This window comes from Poecile atricapillus, chromosome 3 (assembly GCF_030490865.1).
Source record: "Poecile atricapillus isolate bPoeAtr1 chromosome 3, bPoeAtr1.hap1, whole genome shotgun sequence".
In the NCBI taxonomy this organism is placed as follows: domain Eukaryota; kingdom Metazoa; phylum Chordata; class Aves; order Passeriformes; family Paridae; genus Poecile; species Poecile atricapillus.
Window position 1 is genome coordinate 57,329,303 of NC_081251.1, and position 25,725 is coordinate 57,355,027.

The 25,725-nt window shown below is 38.6% G+C and overlaps 1 protein-coding gene across 2 annotated transcripts; it reads left to right on the forward strand.

Annotated features, from left to right (window-relative positions):
- Positions 1-3,274: 3,274 nt before the first annotated feature.
- Positions 3,275-25,537, forward strand: LOC131577589 (plasminogen-like). 2 transcript variants are annotated; one of them, XM_058835586.1, is made up of 19 exons: positions 3,275-3,414; positions 6,524-6,659; positions 8,795-8,901; positions 11,935-12,049; positions 12,895-13,034; positions 13,640-13,760; positions 13,899-14,017; positions 14,863-15,025; positions 15,620-15,750; positions 16,503-16,668; positions 17,437-17,603; positions 17,934-18,082; positions 19,574-19,667; positions 21,190-21,310; positions 22,045-22,119; positions 22,466-22,606; positions 23,559-23,665; positions 24,357-24,502; positions 25,281-25,537. In XM_058835586.1, exons 1-19 carry the CDS (start codon positions 3,366-3,368, stop codon positions 25,440-25,442), a joined length of 2,409 nt encoding a protein of 802 aa, XP_058691569.1. In that variant the 5' UTR covers positions 3,275-3,365; the 3' UTR covers positions 25,443-25,537. The 2 variants fall into 2 exon arrangements, with proteins under 2 accessions (XP_058691569.1, XP_058691570.1); XM_058835587.1 differs by having other exon boundaries at positions 13,643-13,760.
- Positions 25,538-25,725: the final 188 nt, after the last annotated feature.

The following is a 25,725-nucleotide window of genomic DNA, read 5'->3' on the forward strand; positions in this document are numbered from 1 at the left end:
AGCAAAGACAGAATTTATTTTTAACTTAGCTACCTTTCCTCCTCCTGAACTCCTCCTCCCTACCTTACATTCAGCAGCACCTGCTGTTAGAAGCCATCCACATTATCCATCTGGTGTTGCTGCCCAAAGTTCCCTCTGGCTCTGTGGATCAGGGCTATATACATCTCACTCTTGTACTTTTTCTGGTGGTGTTTGAAAAGAAAGTAAAAATACCTTCCTTGTTTCCCAGCTGCTCATGGCTCTGTGTCATGGCATTACTCTTTGGAGCAATTGCATGAACTCCTTTACTTCATGCTCATCCTGGTCTTGTGGATGTGCAATGCCTTAGAGATGCCTTTTGAAATTTTCCATTCCTTTGAAGATATTTAAAGATAACTAAATCTTTCATTTGGTTCTTTCCCCCTAGCAAGTAAGTGATATCTCAAGTGTCTGTTTTCTGACATTTTCTGATTGTGAAATTTAGAGAATTTATGTTTAAGGAAATTTATTTTAAAAAATTGTGCACTGTGTTCTGACATTTTCTGCAATTTCTTTTTTGGGGGTATTTTTCTGAACTTACAGTACACCCAATTTCAAGGGTCAACTTCTATTTAAAAAGCCTCCTACTGTTGTTTATATTTTAACCATTGTGCTAACTAATGTACCCTGACTCTGAAATAAGATCTGATAAACTTCCACCTATGGGTGGGCCTCACAATGATCAAATAAATGAGAACAAACACCACAAGACCAGAACTGGGAAGAGATTTAGATACTGTGTGCATCTGTGAGGGAAAAAAGGAAAGAAGGAAAGACACAAAAGGATAAATCAACAGTTTACAAGAGATCCTCTCAAACACAATGCCTTGACAGGTCACATCCTTGTCACAAGACAACAGTGAGGAGTGCCAGTGTGACAGATGAAAGACACCTTTGTTTTGTTGTTTTCTTGTGGAAAACTTACAGAATTACTGTTTTTGACAGTTGACAATGTTGACAATATTCTCAAGTCCAGTTTTCCAGGATCAGATCCATTTAGACAGAAATGAATAGATTTCTTCAAATCTGCATTACCACCTTTGAATGATATGGCAATATGGGTGTTCTTTTCTTTCTTCAGAGCATTCACACCAATGTAGGTGCATTTTAACCTGATTTGAGACAATGAGACTGGGAGAAGAGCCAGAGCCAAACCCAAAAGTGGCAACAACTATAGACTATAAAGAAGGAGTTTAGATTGTGAAGGAGTATATATGAGGAACATGAGGAAAGCCTACAAAAGAGTTTGCTTACCTGATGCATGCAAATTTTCCCAAACTATCCTGGACATGTGTTAGAAACCTTTGGCCACCAGAATTAGCTTCTTTGGTTTTGAAAACCAGTAGGAAAAGCAAATCTGATTGAAATCTCTAACACATAGTATTTAATGATGAGTTTTACAAACTAAGACTCACAGCCTTTCAAACCTCTCTGTGCATCAGAAACAGCTGCACTCACCCATTTATGCAGCTTTATTTCTTAGACTCTTACCACCAGATGTGCACCACAACAGTTAACCCAATGACTACCTCAGTGGAAATGTGGGATACAGAAAAATGGGGAAGGTGCCAAAGATGCTGGAGAGGGTAGGGCTGAGCAGAAAACAAATTTTGCATTGGAGTAAGGAAAAGACCCACTATCTGGTAATATCTGACTGGAAGAAGGCACAGAGATTGGTAAGCAGATGATGTTTGTAGCCAGGGAGTCAGGGGCTGTAGAGCAGGAGAGACAGAAACCAGGATCTGGAGCTAGAATTGAAAATGAGGTTAAGATTGTTAAAAATGTGGAACCAAACCAGACTTGAATAGCTCTCAAAAGCCTGCTTGCTAGTAAAGCCTGCTTGGTGTTCTGTTTCTTTGTTTTACCCTCCTTTCCCAATGAGTAACTGTTCCTAAAACCTGATAAGCCTGATCCCACATATAATTGCGTTATATGCAACCCATTCTCCCTGTCACCCTTCAAACATTTCCCTGAGCTGAGTCCAGCTCCAATTGGCTCCTCTCCTTGGCCCATCTGCTTTGTTTCTCTGGACAAACATCAGTGATATCCCAAGCCTCTACAGATATCCCATGCTTTGTTGTTATCCACAAGTTGCATTAAAACAGATTCAAGCACAGAAAACAGGAGAAAAATAGCATAGAAGCACAAGCAGGATCAGCTTTAAATTTTTCACTTTAATTTTTTTTATTGATTTAATAATCAATAAAATATAAACTAATGTTGTTCTCATGTTAGAATGCCTCTCTCACATATTTACTCTTGCACCCCTAGCTTTATCCCAAGCCCTCAGTACAGTGTAACTTCTACTTAAAGCAGGCAGAATGACATAGAATTGGACAGCCTCATTAGTTTTTAGAAGCAAGTCATGATTCTGTAAACTTTTGGCCTTCAGTTGCAGAAACTTGAATTGCATGATCCAGCAATGTCCATTCAAGTCTGTTCACCACATCCAGTATTCATCCTGCCTCTGGTGAGTCACTAGCACATTTGATTCAATAAATTGTTTGGAAGCAATACCATAGAGTTAACTTTTCCAAGGTAAAGGCTGCTTGGGAAATGCAAAGTGAGCTGATGTTGAAATCAGGATAACACACAGATGAACAAAGTCTGACACCCTCGCTAGATGAGTTTCTGCATATGCAGTGTGAGGTGAAATGTCTGCTAAGGAAGAGCACTAAATTGCTACCTATGATTCTTAAACGTAATTTAAGGTTTATAGTTTACCTCTTAAATCTAAAGTTTAAATGAAATTAAAATTAAGTCTTACCCCCAGATAGAAGAAAAAAAATAAAGAAAAAATAAAGAAAACTCTGGGTCAAGGAGACAGCAGAAAAGACATTCTTTAATAAAGAAGTAAAGTTAAACTATTTTACAGAGAAAATATTATCTGAATCTTATAATCATGCTTACCATGAGATTAAATAGAAGTTGCTCCTTATAAATCAATACAGATATGCATGGCTGAAATTGCTATTGGGACTCTAATGTCAAGAGAAATTCATATCCTGCCTGGACACATGATTTCCCATGCTTTCCAGCAATATTATTCCTGCCTTTTCTCTAGTAGAGAAAGACCTAACCATTTGAGAACAAAATATATCCTGCAAAACAAGAAAGTGCCTTTTCATTTAATAGCATCCAGTAGAAATGATTGAATCTGATTTGGTAATCCATCCAATTCAAGGTTGTTTGAACGGCCACACCACGACAAGGGGGGAGCAGCATGGGAGAATGATTAACTTAATCCTCCTGCCTTGTTTGTTTGATGCTGCCTCACTCCAGTGCGAGTCAATAAAACTTTGAGCACCGACACACACAACTTCCAGCACCCTCCAAGCTGGCCCAAAATGGGGATTAGCAAAGCTGCCTTTCTCCTCCTGTTCTTTCTCGGCTCAGGTAAGAGTCCTTTGCCTTCTGCTTGCCTTCCCTGGACGATGATGGATTTGGGGCTTGCTGGACAGCAAGAGCTGCTGCTGAGTAGAGTGAGAGCTGTTGTTGCTCCAGGGTTGTGTTCATTAGAGACACCAGAAAAGGGGCAGCTTTGGTGTCTGCACGGGCAGCTAATGGCTCCCAGGAAACATTTCCTATGGCCAGAGACAGGGACACCCTTGGGAAGCAGCCTGGCAGAGGCTTGTACAAAGGCATGGCTCCCTCTGGTTTCAGCAGCCTTTTATCTTAGGTTTGGGGATTTCTTTTTCTGTGTTATTGACAGCTTCTGTGATCCTTATTCTGATTGCTTTAAAGTTTGTTCATCCTTGTGCAAAACAGAATCACAAAGGAAAGCTTGTTCTACACACTACAGTTTCTGTCTTTTTCATAACCACATTCTTAACAGTGAATTTTTCATTTCATGTGATAGGAAGACGAAATCTGATCAGCGTTAGTTTCTGGAATATTTTTGGTATGAAAAGATGTTTTTGTGGAAGGTGATACAAAAATTTTGGAGCGCACAAGATCTGAATTGTGCTCTTTAGATATACATATTTTGCATGTTTCATATACATGCATATTCTCTGTCCTGAAAACCTTAAAATCCAATGAACTGTCAGATTATGACCATACATCTTCTTACAGGCATCTGTATAACCTCACAATATGTTGTGATTGCAGTAAAAAATAGTTATGAGTGTGCTAATGCATATATAAAGCTGCAGTAAAATAAACATTTTACATGTGCAGTTTTAAAACATAAGAAATGGTAACAGCTAGGAAAATATATGGAATTAGCTGGAATTTAGCTGGAAATATTAGAGACATGCCCCAGCATAAAAAAAAAAAATCTGTTATTTAATGCTAAGAATTTTTATCTTAGTTTAAATTCTAGTTTCTAAGCTTTGTTTTTGAAAAAGAACAGCCTCAGTAAAATCAAATATCATTCACAATTAAGTAAGAATTTTATATGGGCAAGAAAAATATACAGTTTGGGTTTTCATCCAAAATACTATACTTTGTTTTGCATATCTTTTATCAAATGGTACTAAACATTTACGTTTCTGAATAAGATAGTAATACATCTTTCTGAGACTGTAAAACACCATAGATATAGGGAAAATGGTAGCATGAAAATTTACTTATTTTTTATTCAGACTGCATATTTTCCTTTTTTTTTTTTTTTTTTTGAAAGTATTATGCCCTGACATGTAACTATAACAGAAAAGGGGAAAATATTTTTATGACCCAAATCAATTATGACCCTGTCAATATTTCTAAAATCAAATGTAATCATAATAATGATAATGCAAAATGTCAAAACAGAACAGAATTAAGTTTGCATGGAAGCTGTACCATACTAGAAATTCTTTATTTGTTTTTCTTTTCCTTGTGGAGAGCATTGCAGCATCCCTATGATATTGTCTTAACCTAGTTTAATGTTTTGTCTCAAAACTCCTTTCTTCCCAATGTTTTTGTTTTGAAATAGCTAATGGAAATTTCATTGGACTCTTTTTCACTTTTTCTTTTGTTTTCCAGCAGCTATCCTTTTCTTCCATACTGTTAAAGTAACTGTCACCCCTTAGGGATGAGCTCTTCCCTTGTCTAAATGCAGAAAAACCCCTGCAGTAACTTCTATGCTTTTGCAATTGTATGAGAGGAAGCATAATTTGGCTTTTATCCCTGTTTTACCTGCTTCAACTTGTAGATGCAAAATGATCTTTAAAAAAATACCCAATTGCAGGCTGAGCTATTTCTCAGGTGAAGGAATTTAATAGTAGGACACGTATGATCCTGCTTCCCACCAAAGAGTGTTACTCAGGAAAGGGAGCAGCTGTTGCCTTTCTCAGCTGGAAAGACATCACTGAACAACCCAATGGAGCCCCCTCTGACAGGCCGTGGGTCTGAGTGGGACAAGGAGGTTTTTGTCCCTCCTGCTGGCATTGGGCCATGGCTGAGACAGACAGGGGTCAGAGAAAGTGAAGAAGTTCCTCTCTGCAGCACGGCTGTTATTCCTGAGATTCCAGTCATGGTCTGGTTCATCCCTTGTCTGCCTTTTATTCAGCAATTTCCTAAGGCCAGGCACAAAAACACAGAGCAGGACTGAGATGTCCTGCAGTGACCAGGGGCCAGGGTGTCTGTTTGGGGTTGAAACCGTACATAACATGTTTCTCCCAGAGCCAAATGTTCGTCAGAAGAGTCATATGCTCCACTGATAAAGAAACTGTAAAAATCATAGGACTCATGCAAATCCATGACCCTGCAGCTGGAAGTCATGAAAGTCACTGTGCTATGCACTAATTCTGAGATTGCAGAGCTGTAACAGGAAAATACTAAATGCCAAAGTCCTTTACAAGGAGAACTGTTCTTGAGCACTCTTTGAGTTTAACATTAAACATAGCTGTACATTTTGGTATTCTATATATTTGACATGCAGCTGTAGCCAGGAGGTTGTTAGGTGAATTTATTTACCAGTTTAGTGTCTTGTGTTAATTCATTGCAATGGAGAGCAACAACTGCTACCTTGATTATTAAGTAAGTTCAGTACTCGAGTTATTACAAAAATGACAAACTGAACATCTGACAACCCCAGTGACTGAGGGTGGTTGGTTTCTTTTAAGAGTAGGAGCCTTTGAAAGGAGGTGATTGATAAATCTGAAGTCATTCCATGTGACTAGATGGACAGCAATGGACAAATGTTTCGCATCTTTCTTGAATCCCATTCCTCTGCTTTGTCCAAAGTATGCATGGCCAATATTTTCTTTCTGAAACACCTCACCTTTTTTTGCTCCTTGGGTTGTCTTCTGTGTTCTCATTGCTTTATAGGGTGGATTTGTGTTATCACTGTTCAAGCCATTTCTCTGTCCTACTTGACCCTGGGTTTTCAACGATGCTACCTTTTAACGTACCAGGGAGGCATTTTAGATTTACCCATATTTTGTCAATATTAATCCGATTATTCCAGCAATTAAATGGTGATGTCACATGACTAGGTAACAAAGAATTTAATGTGACAGCTTGAAATAAATCAAATAATCATTCCCATTTTCACTCCTTTCTCTCTTTTTCCTTTTAGTGCAAGGAAGCATCCTAGATGGCTACGTGAGAACAGAGGGAGCTTGGTTGCTGAACCCAATGAAGCAAGTTTATAGAGCAAATAGTGAAGAAGAATGTGCAGAGAAATGTGAAAATGAAGATAAGTTTGCTTGCAGGTAGTTTCCACTGGTTCCCACATATATCTTTCATTTCAGGTGATGGAACAATATGCCTTTTTATCAGCAGTCTGAACTTTCAAGGGTTTCCTTTATGACTATGTGGGGGTTTGAGGTTTGCTGGAAAAACAATGTGTAGAAGCAGAATGCCTGGGACTTATAGATGAAAACAGAAGAAACAGAGAAATTAAGAAAGTTATGTTGAATTTTTACTGAAAAACGTTATGATATCTTGATGCACAGCTTGACGTTGCAAACCAACTTGACATGGTTTTATCAAGACTCTTCCACTACTTCTGCAACAGGGAGTCATAATTAATTTATTGGAAATTTAGGACAGCAATAATGGCATTGCTTTTTTCATTTCATTGGCTATCTTGCAGATAAATCCACTATCTGGAATTTTAAATTCACTACCTGGAATTTTACTAGAATTTAGACTTAAGTAACTTCTATTTACTTTGAGAAAGAGATAGCCACCTAAACCTTAATGACTCTAAACTCTTCTTTCAGCCCTTCTTTCACTACACTTGCCTTAACCAGGCTCAAGGGGTTAGAAAACATGAAAGGTGTTGATGAACCTGTATCATTGTTCTTTGCTCAGCCTTCTGCCCCACTGGAGCCTGTTGCTCTGACCCTAAGGCTTCTGGATCTCCTGTGCCAAAGCCTTGCAGCCCATTGAACTCCAGCAGGAAAGCAGGGCAGTGAGATGTCCATTACTGCAGTGGGAGGCAGTCCAGACATGGGTTTTCTGTTCCAAACTACCACTTCTGTAGCACACATTTTTGAACTCAACAGAGTTATTATCTGCAATGCTATTTCAAGCACTTGGTTCTCCTTAATGCTTTTATTCAAGGCAGAGATTCACTGGAGCTTCTTAATTGTGTTTTGTAGCTTTGTGTTTTAACTCAAAAGAGAAAATGAGACTTATTTTAAAAAGGTCTAACCCTGAAGGATGACAGGGGTCTGCTGACTGAATGAAATACCACCAATTCCTTTTGATCCAGCTTCACTCTGAAAACCACAAAGAGGTCAGAGCTGCAGAAGCATGTGGTTCAGGAGAGTAGGAAGGAAGGCAGAGCAGGAAAGTCTGTATATTCAGATTATATATTTACAGTTTGCAGGGAATTAATGCTCCCTTTTGAGGCATATTCAGACACAGTATCATTCCCTTGCTTCTGCCCCAGGGTCTAAGCCTGCCATCACCTGGCACTGGAATGACATCGGGTTAATGCCTCCTTAATTAATTATGTGAGATCTGTTACAATCAAGCAAGAACAGGTGCTATCTGGCAGGAAGGATTTGAGGAAAGAAAGATAAGTGTAAGTTACAGCTTAAGACCTGTCCAGCACTGCAGCACCCTCACATTAATGCTTCAGACCAATCTGTTCAGATCAATACTTCAGACTTGCTATCCCACCTTAGAGGTGGATTGGGCCATGCTCCTTAGTTACTTCGCTACTTAGAAATTTAACATTTCTGACAGCTTTATTGGCTTAGCTGGTATGGATCTGCCCACTGAATGCCATGCTGCTATTGCTGTTTTTGGTTCAGAAAAGCCATCTGTAGGAATTACTTAGCCTGTCAGAAGGTTTCCTTAGATGCTATCCTAAAGCTACACCATCTGCTTCAGTTTTGCAATTTACAGCCTAGGCACTTGCTGAAAAGACAAAGGACTATGACTTATAAGGTGTGTACTCTCAGAAAGGTTACCGCCAGATAATTTAAGGTCCTGGACTGTGTTTTACCTGCTCCTTGGTAACTGCTGCTTGCTGTGGAATGTCTCACTCCTTGAATGACCGCTAATATTTTTGAAATAAGGTCAAGGTGTATTGTGTATATATCCCCTTCAACATGGTCTCTTGAAGCTCTGGCATGTTGTAAACCTATCCCTTGTTATAATTTGTTCTTGTAGCTCCATTTCAACCTAAGTTTGGTATGAACACTTAGAAGTGAAAATCACCACTGCAAATGTGAGCTGCAATACTCAGTGATTTGAAAATATTTCTGTCTTAAGTATCACTGAACTGTAGTGTTTGATAAAATGACAACTGAATACTCAAAAGTGTTTTCAGGAAAATAAGCAGATATTCACTATTGTTTCTTACATTGCTCTCTCCTTTTAATTTCAACAGGGCCTTCTTATTTACCAGTAAAGACCAACAGTGTTTAACATTGACTGAGAACACCAAAACAGCAATGATATTCAGAAGAGCAAATGCAGTCCTTTATGAAAAAAGAAGTATGTCTATATCTTTTTTATATTATTGGACTGTGGTTGAGATAAAAATTATATATTTTCATAGTATTTGTATATTGTTGTAAGATGTTCATACTCTTCAGTTAATTAATTTGGTGACATTTTTATCCTATTCTTATTTTTATAGTGTAATTCACTAACATGGTGAATTTTTGTGTTCCCCTTTTGTACATATTTTATTTATGAATATTTTTGTTATAGGTGAGGATTATTTGACAGAAATGATCTCTAATTCTTTCTGAAAATAAGAAGTGTGTCTCTGAGAAATGGCAGCTACCCAATGCTTTTATCCTGTTTCAAAAACTATCACTTTATGCCAGATGCAAGGAAACAATTGGATTTTAAGACTATTGAGCATTTTTAAGATTATTGAGCATGGAGCCCTTGCCATACACAGGGAAGAAGGAATGTGGTTTATTTTTAATGAAACATTAATTTCTTTGTGCTGTTCCCAGACTTTAGTAATATATAAGGGAAGATCTCCTTAGGGATCATTCAGATATAAGATAACGTGGTAAACTCTGAACAGAATTATTTCTGTTCTGTGTTAAATGACTTAATGAACATTGTGTTTGACCATTTGCTTATTTGTAACTTTGAAAAAAATATTAATACATTTGAAAATATTCAGAAATTGGAAGCTATATTATCTCAAGGCTTTGGTCTCCTCCAACAAAGAAAGGTTTAGCAACAGCTAAAATGAACCAGGTTCTCAGCTGCTGAAAATCATCAAGTGGTTTTGATGGGCCAGTTTCTAAGCAAAAGGCAATAATCTCAATAACTTGACAGTAAATACCCATGAGCTCCAGAGAACTGCATCTTTACTTCTCTGCTGAGCTGCCCTTATCCCTCCCTGAGGGATAAGACAATGCTGTGTGTATAGCAGCTACAGGGAGATTTTAGATAGTAGTTCAACAGCTTTAGCTGGATTGCAGCCAAACATCTAAATGAGATTTTGTTCAGGCACTGTGAATATAAGGAAATAATTATTCACAGAAGGATGGGTAAGTCCTGGGCCACATTGCCCAGAGAGGCTGTGGAGCTCTCACCCTTGCAGATATTGACTGGACACAATTCTGAGCAGCCTCACCCTCCTTAGAACCTGAATGTGCTTTTTCTGTTGCTATGGACCAAAGACAGCTGAGAGTCCCTTTCAACCTAATATTTTTTGAAGCTTTTGGCCAGCTGCATTTTTTCTGTAGGTAATTTAATATTTAGAAGATTGTCTCTTTCATTATAAACAGAAGCAGGTGGGAATTTCCATAAATCACAATTAAATAATGCTAAGAAATCTTCTACAGTTCCTATTTAGAGGGAAAACTGAGTGGATCAATTAACAAGTAACAAAGCTTAGTGACTGAATGAGTAAGTTATATATAAATAATTATATTGGTTTTGCTTACTGTGTTCATGAGCTAGATTGCGATTTTGGTTTATTTTTGAGACAACCCTTGTATTTACTGAGGTTAGAACCTGGTCCTGAAATACTCATTGGGGATTTGTTACTACATGTTTTGAGGCCATAGACATGTGTTTTAGTTTCTTGAAATAACAGAACCATAACAGTAAAAGTGTAAAAATCTGTTGTTTGATGAAACCAAAATTTCAAAAAATTTGCACTTCTGCCTGCAGAAACCAAAAAATGGACCTTGTTACCATAAATATCAAAACCACAACCTGCTGTGTATGTGTCAGATGGTGTCTGTGTTGCCCATCTTTTTATTTGCAGTATTTTTTTCAGTTGAAGCAATTACTTGATGAGACCTAGTTGCTATTTATCATTGTGTTCAATGCAAAGGATGACAATTACTATAAAACTGACAGTTTCAGAAGTTGTTTTTTCTCTAGTATGTGCTATAAAAGAGAAAGTTAATCTTCTCTGGCTTACAGTAAAAGTAACAAGAATTAAAGCTGCATTTGGGAATTGTTACCTACATATCTGTTTGTAAATAGTTAACCCAAGGGACATGGGTTGAGTTTGGGGATCAAAGTTAGTCATTTGTCATCAGAAAGGAAAAGCCCTAAAGGTTATATAAACGGTCAAAAGTTTACACAAACAAGAAGAGTCAGCATTTGACTGATTCAGTGTTCAGTAATTGAGGGGTTTAATGTTATTTTATTGCAAAATTGTTTGAGAGATCCAAAAGGCTTCCAGCTAAAGTTTCTAGAGTAAACTTGCCTCTAAATATACATTGAAATAAAAGCATGCCCAAAGCTGCATCTATAAATTCAGGTCTAAACTGTCAGCCCACTAAACTATCAGCCCTGAACCATACTTTGGATTCAAGTTTTAGTTCTTTTCACTTTGGGCAAGACAGGTCTGTGTAAAATGGCATTATTTCTCCAGATTTCTGTTTATCTTCTGCTTGTATGTCAGCTTTGTTACAACTTTGGTGCTGAGAAAAACTGTTGCAAAACTGGGTTTCTACAAATATTAGGTTTGGACACTCACACTGAGACAAAACAGGTCACAACCTAAAAGAGAGATTGCTTCCCTAGGGAAATGGTAAATTAGTTTCCTACTCAGTTTTCTGAGCCAGAGGACATGTTTCTTGACAGTGACTCTCCCTACACTGCAGCTGTCTTGTCTTCAGCTGAATTCAGGAGATTGTCTTAAAAGATTTGATTTTAATTGCTGTGTATCACTGTCATAATCTCATAGAATGTAAGGAAATGTGTTTCTATTTTGTTATAGTATCTATTTAAATGTTTAAAGCATATTTTGTTATTTAAATATACTAAGGCATGTTCTCAAAATAACTGGGTTGTTACACATTTCTCTGGAATTCTGGTATAGAACTTTGTTTTGCTTTCACATATGTTTTTCAGTCTCAATTAAGTCAACTTAGACATCAGCTGACTAGCAGGTTTTTACAATGTAAAATGTCTAGTTTAGAGAACATAAAGTCAAAATGTGATCAAACATATTTAAGTGTGTTAGCTTGAAAATGGGTTTTGTATATGTTAGAATCGAATGGATATGCCATGATACTGATTAAACACATATCATTTCAGTTTATCTTCTAGAATGCAAGGAGGGAAAAGGAGTGAATTACAGAGGAACAGAAGCCAAAACTCAGAAAGGTGTGCGGTGCCAGAAGTGGGCTGATAATGCCCCTCATAAACCAAAGTAAGGTCTTTTTGTATCTGTTTATGTGTTATTCTGAAGTTTTGTCAAGCATACATATATGCTAATTTGTCTTGTAAGCATTTTTTTTGGTGTTAGAAATTTCCTTATAAAATATTTTTCTATACCTATCAAGAATAATATAATTCTCTGAGTTGTTACTCAGACCTCTAAGTGGTGCTACATGATCAATACAGAGACACTGTCAGCTTTGGCAGTCCTGTTTAAATTTTATGGTCTTTACATGAGCAAAACACTAGTCAGGGAAACATCTGGTTCTTCTGAAATCAGAATTTTTCAGTAATCTCACCAGCGCAAGAACTTCTTCTCCTGGCCAAAAGTAAAACATTTGGCAGATGAGATAGAGGTGCATCATTTTATCAGTGAATACACAATTAACAAGGCAGTAATTCTTGTATTTAATAAAAAAAAAATACCTAAATGGGTTTATTTAGTAGCCTTCTATTCAGAAGCTATAGCATTCAGGTTACAGAGGACCCTCACATTTCAGAAATACATTCTCATTGCATGTCCCAGGGAGCATAACCAAGAGGCAGCAGCTCACTACATGCCACATGATACCCTGACTGAACAATAATTGCTGGAAACCAATAGCTAAAGAAAATGAATGTATTAAAGGCATAACTGGCCACAGAGGCACTGTGTTTCCTGAAGTCTATCATTGTAGCACTTCTAATGCTTCAGCAGTGGCATACAGTCACAATTAGGGGCTCTCTAAAGACCAACATCTACAAAATTGTCCTCAGTAGTGATTTTATTTTTAGAGTCCTCAGCTGAATAATTGTGACACTTTCCTTATTCTATAATCCCATTTTATTCTGTTCCAGTTATACACCTGAAAAATATCCCAATGCAGGACTGGAGGAAAACTACTGCAGAAACCCAGATGAGGATGAAAAGGGACCCTGGTGTTATACAACAGATCCTGATACCAGATTTGACTACTGTAACATTCCTGAGTGTGAAGGTTAGGATACACATACTGACTTCTTGCCATTTTTTGCAAGATGTGTTCAAGAATGTGAAGTTATTTAGATACTTTTATTTTCAATTGACAATTTTTTTCAAACTTGAATTTAGTTCAACACTAAGCTTTCCAAAACATTTTCAACATCAACAAGGAAGATATCAAAAGACCCTGAAAACAGCTATACGAAGTCTTTTTTTTCCCCCTAGATAAAAAAAAGCATATGGATGTATTCATATATCATAAAATTAGAATTGAACCAAATGACAGTTGCTAGTGCAAAACTCAATAAAATGTGACAGTAGCAAAGCACAGATTTTAAATTATATGTTAATAGATTCAATTTAATTCTTTTAAAGCCTGTAGTCTCTAATGTCGGTTTGCAGGGTTTTTTTTTTCATGGACTATTACAAATGTAATCAACCAGTTAATGTCATCTTATCAAGCAAAATAAGCTTTTACTTTGCCAAAAAAATGGCTGTACTTCAGCCTTGTGCTCTGGTCAGGCTCTTGTGCTTCATGTGAGATGAGTGGGAATGTTTTTGGACCAGTTCAACCAGGGGCTTTCTGTCTCTCTTTGTCCTTATTCTGCCTTGTTCCTACAGTAGAGTGCATGCATTGCAGTGGAGAAAACTACCATGGAGTAGTTGCAACAACAGTGTCTGGGCTTGAGTGCCAGCGCTGGGACTCCCAGCAACCTCACTCTCATGGATACCTCCCAGAAAAGTGAGTCATCTTCTGTGATGGTCTTGTTATCATCAGTGGTGGGCTGAAGACCACCCTGCGCCAGACAGGATAATTGTTACAGCTATTAGTAGCATACCTTAAAACCTAAAACTTAAAAATCTTATTTTTCTGGTTCAGTTTTCCAGAGAAGGATCTGAAGAACAATTACTGTCGTAATCCTGATGGAGAACCTCGGCCCTGGTGTTTCACTACCAGTCCAACTAAACGCTGGGAATATTGTGACATTCCTCGTTGCAGTGAGTCTGACTTCTAGATTTCTCCCAGTCAGAGTGGTGCGAGGATCTAGAACAAGCAGAAGAGGTCCCAAAGATAAAGAAAAGTATAAAAGAGAGCTGAATTTTATCTCCAAGGAAAAATTAATCACTTTAAAATGAACCTCTGATAGCTTTACTCAGGCTAGACATTTCTGTCCTAGGCATTTCTAGTGGTTTTGTCTGGAGCACATCTCCCTTCCTTGATGTGTTTTTCTATGACCAGGCATTTCTGGTGTTTCTTCTGATGTTCCTCTTTTGATACCAAGAAGTTTCACTCTTTCTGAAAATACTTTGCCTTATGTTTTGCTCTTCCAAATCAATTCTCAACCTTTTCAGTTTTCTTTTCCCTAAAGGCCTGTCCTTGCCATTATACTTTTCCTTGTGACTTCTCACTAGACCTCATCCTTGCTGTCAGAGTATTGTCTATTTTACATGTGCATCTATCTGTATCACTGATGGGCCTGACACTTTCATCCCAGTTTTCTTCACAGTATTACCACTTGCTCACTTTCCAGCTCTGTTCTGATGAGGCTGCTAGTATTTTCATATCCTGACTTTTGTATCCTGGCTGCTGTAAAGGGGCAGATGCAAATGCCCTTCTGGTAGCCTGACTGCTTGTGAAGAACTCAAAACGGGAGAAGGAAAAGTTAAGAAAGATATCTTTAGATCTTTTCTCTGCCTTTCAGATTTTTCAAGGATTTTGATATTTAGAACTTACCTGCAAAGAAATCTAAAAAGCCCACTTAATTGTAAAGTTCAGAGAGTTTGCTAGTTTTTTACTATATCTAGAAGGCACTGATTAATTTAATTTCCTTTTTCTGTAACAGCAACACCCCCACCACCTCCTGCACCAGGACGTCAGTGTCTCTCAGGAAGAGGAGAAGACTATCGAGGCACAATATCTGTTACTGAATATGGAAATACCTGTCAGCACTGGAGTTCTCAATCTCCCCACAGACACGCTCGCACTCCTGAAAACTATCCCTGCCAGTAAGTGAAACCCCTCTATTATTTGGTGTCCTTGAGAAATACCAAGTCTCAAAATTACTTCCATTTTCTTCATCTATGTTGCAAAGTTCTTCAGTTACATGAGCATTCATCACCTGCTGGACCTCATATTTACAATTTTTCCATACATTCCTTTTTATTTACTTCTTTGTTCTTGAATACTGCTGTCTCCTTTTCTGACTTTCAAGCTCTGCTTGTCTGACTTTCTCCCTCCTCATTTCATCCTTTTACTGTATGGCTGCTCAGATGAAACCATGCGGAGTAAGAATGGTACAGTTATGATATTTGCTTGGGACTAGATTCTTTCACCCTAGATTCTTTCTGCTGTGCTACTCTTGACTTCAAAGTACTACAGTCTCTTAATTCATCCATCAGTCAAGCAGGTGTCTGGTTTAGCACATCCAAAACACCAGTGAATTGCAAATATTCATGTAACAGGTGGCATCAGTAAATGAGAGCTGCAGTTACACACCAGTATATAAAACAGTAAACTAGGCAGAAAGAGATTCTATTTTTGTTCATAACCTTTAAAAGATTTCCATGAGATACTTTTATCAGTCAAGTTTTCTGTTTTAGGAGCTTAGATGAAAACTACTGCAGAAATCCCGATGGTGAGCAGAGGCCATGGTGTTACACCACCAACACAACTGCCCGGTGGGAATATTGCAACATCCCCTCCTGTGACAGTGCCAAGCCAGAGGACCCTGGTAAGAGCAGGAGACAAGTGGAAATGAAGGGTCTTCATGGTGTCTTTTCAAAAATCCTGTGTGACTCTGCTCAGTGGTATAATTGTTGCTGTCACTGTTGGCCTTGCCATGACTAGTTGAACTCCTGGGTCTGATGTGGAGCCCAGGCTGGTGTGTTCAGTCTGGCCACTAAGTGCAGAAGCTTTGAGGTCAGCTACTGATTCGGATCAGGAAGTATTACAGTAACAGAAGTTTTTTCACTTTGTCCAGTGGTGGTTACTGATATATTTTTAAATGCTCCATGGAAAAGTTAGTTAGCTTTACATGCATGTTCCTTAAAATCTGAATCTGTAACAAAACCTAAGATAATTTAGGAGCTGTGAACTGAGACTCCACAGAAAATATTGAGAAGAAAACTCTTGTTACACAAGGTAGTCTTATTCCACACACATGTCTATGGCAAATACACAGACAACCTCCATCCTGAAAAAGAATTTGATTCATGTGTTAACTATTTGGCTTATCTGAAATAAATCCCCATGTGTGACAGTAAAATTATGTACAAGTGCTTTTAATCTAGCATATCATGAAAGTTTTGCAAACATCTTTTGAAATCTTGCGTTTGATCTACTGTCTGAGAAGGATTCTGTTACAGAGAGCATGCTGTGGTGGTCAATTAAACACTCTGGCTTGTTTTCTGCTGTCTTTCTGTGCTCAAGTATAAATGTCAAAATATCAAGATGCAAGAGATTGGTTTCTGTTGTTCACTACAGCTGTTGATGAGCCTGAGCAGGCTGAAGTTACTGAGGAGTGCTATCAGGGCAATGGAGTGACTTACCGTGGTACAGCTTCTTTCACTGTCACAGGGAAGAAATGTCAAGCCTGGAGTTCAATGTCTCCTCACCGGCACAACAAAACTGCAGAGAACTTCCCAAATGCGTATGTGGATATCCCATTTCCAGGTTTCATTGGACAGTGGTCATTCATGAATGTTTTTTTATTTGCATCATCATTGCATGACAATGATTATAAAGGGAAGGGAGTGTACTTGATAAAAATAATCCCTTCCTTTTCTTCTTTTTTTATCATGGAAACATTGTTTATTAACCTCATCTTGAAAGAAACCACAATTGCCACTATTATACTTTAGATTAATTAACTGTGTGTTTCTACATTGCTTCTAAGGTGATTAATAGTTATTATAAATTTTCTCTTATGCTGAAATGAACAGTTTCTATGCATTAATTTATTAATGAATTAAAGTCTTTTCTTCCCAGTCTGCAAGTCATTAAAACTTTGAGAAAGGGATAGATTGTTTTCTTATTCCTAATATTTATCACTTATTTTTTTCCAAAATGCAAAAAACTATTCCTTTTTAGAAGCTATTTCTTTGAAAAAAATAAAAAAAATTATATCCTTGCTATACATGTATGCATTTACTTATCTGGATTTTTAAATTATATTCTACTATAAGTGTTAGTCAGTGAATAACTATTTGGCATATTTAAATGTTCCATATATGTGTCCTGATTTCTTTCTGCTGCAAAAACAATTTTAAGTGGCCATGAATGTACATGATAAATGACATATGCTAACTCTGTAATAGATCTGCTTTCTAAAATATACTTTTGAGCCCTCCCCAGGGCAGTGGCATGGATAGGAATATATTATATATATATATATAGTATAACATGTTTGCATTTGTAGGGGCCTGAGCCAAAATTACTGCAGAAACCCGGACGCCGACAGCCGTCCATGGTGCTACACCACCGACCCCAGTGTGAGGTGGGAGTATTGTGACCTGAAGAAGTGTGATGGTCAAGGGCTACAGACTGTGCCTAAGCCTCCTCAGACAACACTGGAAACAAACCCTGGTGAGAATACTTTCAACTTCCCCAGGAATGATCATAGCTAGGAAGCTATTTTTTATGGAAGGGTTATGAAGGGTTGACTGAGTGTAAGCTTCTTTGACTTATGACTTTTGTGATCATGAAGAAAACTTCTGAGATGCAAGGAAATTAAAATATCGATGTTAGTCATTCTTGACACTATGTAGCACTTCTTTCCTCATCTACATAATATGTAGGATGTGTAAATTTTAGTAGTATTTCCTCAAATTTATCTCTGCTTCACCATAGTCAAGTATGGCTGTGGCCCAAAAGCTCACATCTAACAACTATTTCCTTTTTTTCCATTTTTCACAGACTGCATTATTGAAAATGGTGTAGACTACCGTGGCACAGTGGCAAAAACTGCAAGAGGCAGGACTTGTCAAGAGTGGAGTTCTCAGAAACCTCATAGCCATGACTATTTCACTCCCAGAACTCATCCAAGAGCGGGCCTGGAAAAAAATGTAAACAACTGTTCATTTAATTTTTGTCGTCACTGAGCTTTGCCTGACTTTTTCAGGGTCCCACAGAGAGCATTTGGTGACAGGCCTTTGTTAATTTCTTTTCCTCAGTTCAATCCAAAATATGATCATGATAATGATCATGATAATTCTTGCTGACATGATCAGTGTGGTCATTGTAGGGCACAGAGATGCCCAGAAGCTCTACTGAATGCTTCTGCAGCACATCCAAGGGGCTTCAGGTGGGCACTTGCCTTCTCCTCACTGCTGAGGACTAACCAGAGTCAGTCTGTGGGCAGTGCCTCTGTCTCCTCTGGCAGAAAAAACACCTGGAGTCATAGATTTCAGTAGTACCAGAGGCAGGTAAGATGGTGATGAGTCCAATGTTCGGTGCAAGTTCCTTGAGATATATAGCTGATGGATTGTAGCCCCCATGCCCCAGTAATTCCCCTTCATCCCTCCAGCTTCTGCCACAGCCCATTATTCAGGGCTATATGTGCACCTAACTATTCTGGAAGGCAATCTCCCTTTCTAACCTTCATCTCCCTGGTCCTGACAAATGTACTCATCACTAGTTCTTTAGACTTGTAACATCCCATTTACAGTACTTGCCTAATTTGTGACAAGCTTTGCATCTGATATAAAGAGCTTGCTTGATGCTGACAGCTTGAACTATTTTTTTACTAGGTAGATTACTTTAGAACTTGCTTTAGTCAATTCTTTGATGGCATCATATACCCTGTGTTGAATTCCAGCTCAGACTGGGGAAACTGCTTCTGAAAATCTGCCTGTCACAAATTCTTGGTTCTTGCATTTGTCAGGGTCTTTTAATAGCAAATATTTTCTCCTTGACATGGGATATGTTTCTCCTTGACATGGGATATATTTCAGGATAGGGAAGGGAACTAGAAAAGATGTTTGGTATCATACAGTTGTGTGAGGTGGCTGTGCTGAGCAGAGATCAGTCAGTATGCCCAGGAAAAACTTAGAGAGTGATTCAGCTAACCAGCACCTGCATAAGGGTGAGCACTGCAGCCCTGCATCACCACAGGCATCATCAGGTTGAGCAAGAACAGCTTACACAACACTCACTTGTCCTTGATGCAGCCAGAGTGGATGTGAAAAGACCTCAGGAATGATCCTACTGCTCCTATTAACTGCAGGGAAAGCAGGAGTAGATATTTTCTGTGATTTGGAAAGTTTCATCCAAAGTCAAGATCTCCTCATTTTTGAGGCCTCAGAGATCTGAGGTTGCCGTAGTGAGGCTTACTGTCTGAAGACTCTTGAAGAAGTCTGATTTTTATTATCCTTTTCCAAGCTCACAGAGCAAATGGAAAAATGAAAGAAATTTTGACAAAAGGAATTGGAAATCACTTATAAGAATGTAAATAAAAAAAATATTTCTCAAATTTAATTTTATTTTATTTTGAAACCGTAATTGGTTGGCCTTTTTATTCCCTGGTTAATAGCTGGTGCCTTTTTCCTTTGTTACAGTATTGCAGGAATCCTGATGGAGATGTGAATGGACCTTGGTGCTACACAACAGACCCGAGAAAAGCCTGGGAGTACTGTGACATTCCCAAGTGCCGTAATTATTCCTTTAAAGACTAGTGTCTCCCTTTCCTGTACCTTTTATAACAGCTGGAGACTACTCAGTGATTAGTCTGAAAGACTGATCTAAGTGCAATAGATTTAGATTAGAAATTAAGGCTCATGGGAAGTGATGTTCAAGGTCTCTGACTGAAGACTTAAGATTGGTTTTCCTTGAAAGCCCCAAATGCACCACAAGATTTGGAGGCCACTGAAGCTCATGGGTTTTTTCCATGTCTTTCAAAATGGGCTACTCCAGCAGAAATTTTCCCTGCCCCAGCCTAAACTCCTGGTATAACTCTGTGTTTGGCCTTGCTGAACAAGGCATGCTCTTAGACCAGCAAAATTTTTGCACTCCCTACTCATGTGGCTCCATTTCTGTTCTGAATGACAACCAGATTGTCCCTTCTCTGATACTGTATCATATCTGATGTCTGCAAAATGCAGACCCTAAATATTTAACCAAATGCCCTTTGTCTTTGTCAGTGGTAATCAAGCTCTGAATGAGGTGGTGCAAAAAAAAGTGTACAATGGTAAAGTTTTATAACATTTTGGTTTCCAGTCCTTTCATATCTCTCAACAACAAAAACTATGCTAGGAGGAGACGTAGCTCTCTAAAGAAGGGTGACTTTCTTGCTACTTTATCCTCTCAGCAGTGAACAGAAGAAAATGTGCTCAGATCAAAACCCAGAAATGGAGCAAACAAGAAAAAGAAAGTTGTTGTATACACGCTGGTGCTGTGAAAGTAGTACTGCAGTGAACATGTTGGGCTGGGACTCTTAAGGGAAAAAATCACATTTTCACATGACTGTTGTATTCTATTTTGATGATCCCTTTCTTCTTTAAATTAGTACTGTCTTTTTGTTGAGATGGTAATCTAAAGTACAGAAGAAGCACGGCTTTAGCCTTTAATTTAATTTGTTAGCTCTTTTTGCTGATAAAATTCTAAATTCCATGTTGATGAGTCTGTTCACCAAAGCCAAATAAGAACTATTTTTTTTTAATAACTCAGAGACATCTGAAGTGCCAAATAATCCTAAGGTAAGAGTTGACAAAACTTTGTTCCTCAGAGACAGCATTAGAATTTCACATGCTGTGCCACCAAGATTAGTTTAAAAGATCTGTCAGTGCAACTTCTGCACTGCTGACATCCATGAGAGTCCATTTAAGAATGTTGTGAGAATTTATTTCTTCTTTCTCTTGCTTTTGTTCTCCTTCCCCCTCTGTTTTTGTTTTGGGCTTTTTTTTTTTTTTCTATCAGACTGTAAATCCACTCGTGTAATTTGCCGGCCACTGAAAACTGATGTGAAAAAAAAAAAAAAATTACCTGACATGTTAGGTGTTCCAGATGAAGGTAACCTAACAAAATATATGTGATGTATAGTATAGAATTCCTTGAGGAGAATCAGAAGCTGAAGTGACAAATGTAACAGGTTCACCTTCTAGTTTACTGAGTTCATAGTGAATGCATAGCAAATCGCTAAAGTTCCTCACGGTGATGTTTTTTTCTTATTCTGAAGCTCCTCCTCAGTATGAATGTGGAAAATCCAAGTTCAGACCAAAACTGTGTGCTCAAAGGATTGTTGCAGGCTGTGTTTCACATCCACACTCCTGGCCCTGGCAGATCAGTCTCCGTACCAGGTATGCTTATTCCCCATTGCATTAGACTCTACATGCAAAGAAACCTTGCCTCTCATACAATGTTACAGTAAGTGGTTTAAGCATTGTAAACTTGATTTTAATTTACAAATAGCTCAAGGCTAAACACTGTGTGTGCTATTCTTAAAGAAGGTTATGTGAACAACCAAGAATGCTCCATTCTGTGACAAATAGCAAGACGGTCAATTGTTAATTGTTAATTTCAAAAACAATTTCAGTAGAAGGCAGAATAACTTTATATCTCTCGCTATATTTGACAATAGAATCAGTTTCCAATGAATACAGGTAACAGTATGACAAGTACACCTCTTGATCAGTCCTTCCATGTAAGTATTTGATCCTACTAGCAAAATTATTAATAAGACTGTGAGTCAAGGGCAGTTGCAGAGCTTTATGACTGTGGTTAGAGCTAGAAACAGTCAAAGTCTCTAAAATGGTGAACTTAACTGCGCACAGGCTTTTCCAGTAATAGCAATGTTGACTAAGAATGAAGATCTAAGTGTTTTCATACAAGGCCTCCTAAAAATGTCCACAGAACCCTACTGTCATTGTAAGAAACGTTATTCAAGGAAACCAAAACATATTTTAATGAAATTGTGGAATAAAGTCTTCTGTTTGTAAAGGCACATGTTAGAAATATTACTTGAAAAATTACAGTAGGATTAACTTCCCCATCTTAAACTACTCTTTTCATGACTTTTTTTGCTCTATTACAGTTATGGCATGCATTTCTGTGGGGGAACTCTGATAGATCCTCAATGGGTTCTTACTGCTGCCCACTGCTTAGAAAAGTAAGTATCTGTTATAGTCTGCACCAGCAACTTCTTACACGAGATAGAAAATAACAGGAGAAACTAGAGACCCAGTAACCAAGCCAAGCTGGTTGCAAACAGCTTGCCAGCTGTTGAGAATTGAGCCAAGTTGGTTTGTCATTCATTAAAGCTGAATTTTGACTGTAAAACAGAGTGACAGTGATAACTTCTGCCAGGTTTGCTTTCATGTGCCATTATAAGGGATCAAGTTTACTCCAAAGCTGGCTATCTGGCTTTGCTAGAGCAAGGTGCTCAATAACATTGTAAGTGGTCTCTGTTCTGGGTGTGAATTCATCAGCTCACCATGTGCAATTCTTTCCAACAGGTCCTCACGACCAGCTGCATATAAAGTGTACCTTGGATTACACAAAGAGCTAGCAACAGAGCCATCAGTACAAATACGTGACGTAGAGAGGTTGATCAAGGAGCCGCGCAGAGCAGATATTGCTCTGCTCAAACTGAGCAGGTACCCTTTTACCTGAAGCACTCCTTTGTTCTGACGGGACAAGATGACTAAAATGTGGTTGCTGGTGTTGCAGAAATGAGTGTTTCTGTCAACACTGTCTTCAATTAGTGATTTGAGACCCTCTCTTTCTTCCCTTTCTGCAGAAGCTCCAGGGTTTCAGAAAGGGAAAGGCTGCCTTTCAGACACCTGTACCTTGATAAGATAATGATGATTGAAACCTACAGTGTTAGCAGGATGCACTCTATGCTGTTTCCATACTGTGGTGGGGAGATTTCCTCTTCCAGCAGGGCTGGCCAGTGGTCAGGCAAAGAGTTTGATGGAATGCCAGTATGGCCCTTATTGCATCTGCTTTCATTCATCGGAAATGCTCTCTGGAACTGTGCAATCAAAAAGAATTTGTCCATGCAGCTGCAAGCAGATGTGAATGTGTAGTGCTTGGGCTTTCATTGCTGTGGCTGCAGTGCATGTCCAAAACAGATGCAGGGTCAACTTAAAAAGGTGGTCTTCTAAATGAGCTTTAGCTGTACCCAAGGCAAGTCAGATGGACTTAGGTTTTGCTGTGTGCTAAGTATCCCGATAGAAATCGATTTAAAATCAGACTGGATGCAGAAAAAGCAAGCTAACACCTAGGTGTTAAATGCCACTATATTATACCCTTTGTAATAGTTTTTTGTTTAGGTTCTGTTGGCTATGCATTAGCCCAAGTCCAAGCATTCTCCTGGACTACTGTTGGTTATTTTTATGTCATTCTCCATTTCAGACTTTTCTGTTTTGTGTATCACTTTCTGTGGGTTTAGAGCCTAAAAAGCAATTTTGCATGTCAGAAAAAATCCTTGACGGAAGCTAAGGATTTAAATGATAAAAGGCTAAATATATATATAATCTTTTTAGAAACCTGAAGGTAGTATTAAGTATAATTGTGCTAATGATTGTTCCTCTTTGTTCATTTCAGACCAGCAGTCATTAATAATCATGTAATCCCAGTTTGTTTACCAAAAGAAAACTCTGTGTTAGGAGGAAGAGAGGAGTGCTATGTGACAGGCTGGGGGGATACAAGAGGTGAGACAGCATTAACATGTTTAAAAGCTCCATATTTGCAGACTGGTACATACTTGTACCCTCTCTTGTGCTCCACACAAGCCATTGATAAAAAAGTTATTTCATCAAAATTCATCAGGTACTGCCAAACTTTCCACTTTCTCTCTCTGACACTGATTCTCCTAAATCGTTCAATGCCAAGTAAACTGAAAACCTCTAAATAGAAGAGGAGAAGCAGAGATAAGGAGTCAATTCTCTCTCAGTCCATGTGGTTTTCCCCAAAGCGGGCTTTTACCCGATGGGATGGAGAGTTTTTCTAGATTTAGGTTATTTCTTAATCACATAAATGTGAGTTTGCTCATTCTCTTGAGTGATTCTTCCTGTCAAGCAAGCTGGTTTGCTTCTCGCACAAATAAAACCTTCATTTTCAAAACTTCCCACTCTGTCTTGGTTGAGAAGTGCATTGGTACCTTCTCTGTCTCTTTGTCCATCATGCCATTTTCAACTGTTTGCTTCCTACCTAATTTCTTCCACGGAAAATTCAGATATAGAGAAATAAAATGGCTTGGAAATGACTCCCACAAGTGTCTGTGGGTACTGGATCCACAGGGATGTACTGTGAGAACAGGAAGGTCAATGGTGGGTGGTAGAGGTAATTATGATAATTGCCTTTGTCATTAATTCTTTTTTGGTTTCATTTCTATTTGCAAAGGTACTCGTGGTGATGGCTACTTAAAGGAAACTGGCTTTCCTGTAATCGAGAATAAAATATGCAACCGCCCTGAATTTTTGAATGGTAGAGTTAAAAACCACGAGCTCTGTGCTGGGAATATTCATGGTGGCACAGATACCTGCCAGGTAAGAAAGTCTGTGAGCGTCAGAGTCAGTTGTAAGCACATTCAAATCAAATAGGGCATTGGTTTTTGGCCTTTAGAGGCCCAGTATTATCCTGGGGATGTTACCACATCACGTGGTATCTGAGCTGAAAAATGCCCATGTATTCTGTTTTTTCCTTGCTCCCTTGTCTGCTGCTGGGAAATGGGGAAATTTTCCAGATAAGCCTGAACTCCAGAGCACATGGTAACACACAGTTGCACAAGTCAGGTGTATGGAAGCCAACTTAGGACGACAAAAGGTCATCTTTCTTTCCCCAGACCCCCTTGCTAGCCCCAAACAGATTACCTCCAATGTCCAAGCTAGCTCAGTTAACAGCATCTCAGTTAACAGTCAAGGAAGGATGCAGTGGAGCCTGCCATGCAGGCAAAGCAAGGGCCAAAGGAGCTATGAATTTCCAAGTATCAGTTCCACTGGATCATCTACTAACAACAGGAACCCATGAAGACCTCAGAAAAGAGGCTGAGGGAGGAAGCACAGTCTAAGTTAGCAAGAGCAAACAGCTTCTTTCTCAATAAAACCCCTTACTTCATAAATAAATGTAATGCCTGTGTGACATGAAGAGTACTTTACAAAAGTGTTCAACAACATGCATAGAGAACTCTTGCCTTGCTAGAATTCCAGTGTTTCTTATAATTACTGCATCCTTCACATGTAGAAGGTACTTCTATTTTGGTGCCTCCTGGGGGAAGGCCACGTAGGTCTGTCCAAGAAGGAATCATCCTGTTCTTTTGCTGTTTAGGGGGACAGTGGAGGACCTCTAGTCTGTCTGGACCAAGATAAATTTGTCCAGCATGGAGTCACCTCTTGGGGCCTTGGCTGTGCTCAACCCATGAAACCTGGTGTTTATGTTCGAGTCTCCAACTATATTCCTTGGATTAAAAGTGTGATGGAAAGCAACTGATCCTGGGTATGGACTGCCCTCTCCTGGAAAGCAGCATGCACGCCAGACATACAAGATTCCAAGTGCAATATTAAAGCTACAATCATTCATAAGAAAGCAAAATAAATATGATCATCCATTTTAAATTGCTATAAATTAATAGTCATTGCCAAGAAGCCCAGCTGACAGTCTGTTACCTTCTTTCTATATTTTCTATGGTTTGTTTGTCTGACAATAGACTTACCCACCTCTGAAATATGTGTTGAAAATGCCAGCCTTAACTGTAACTGGACACCTTCATTTT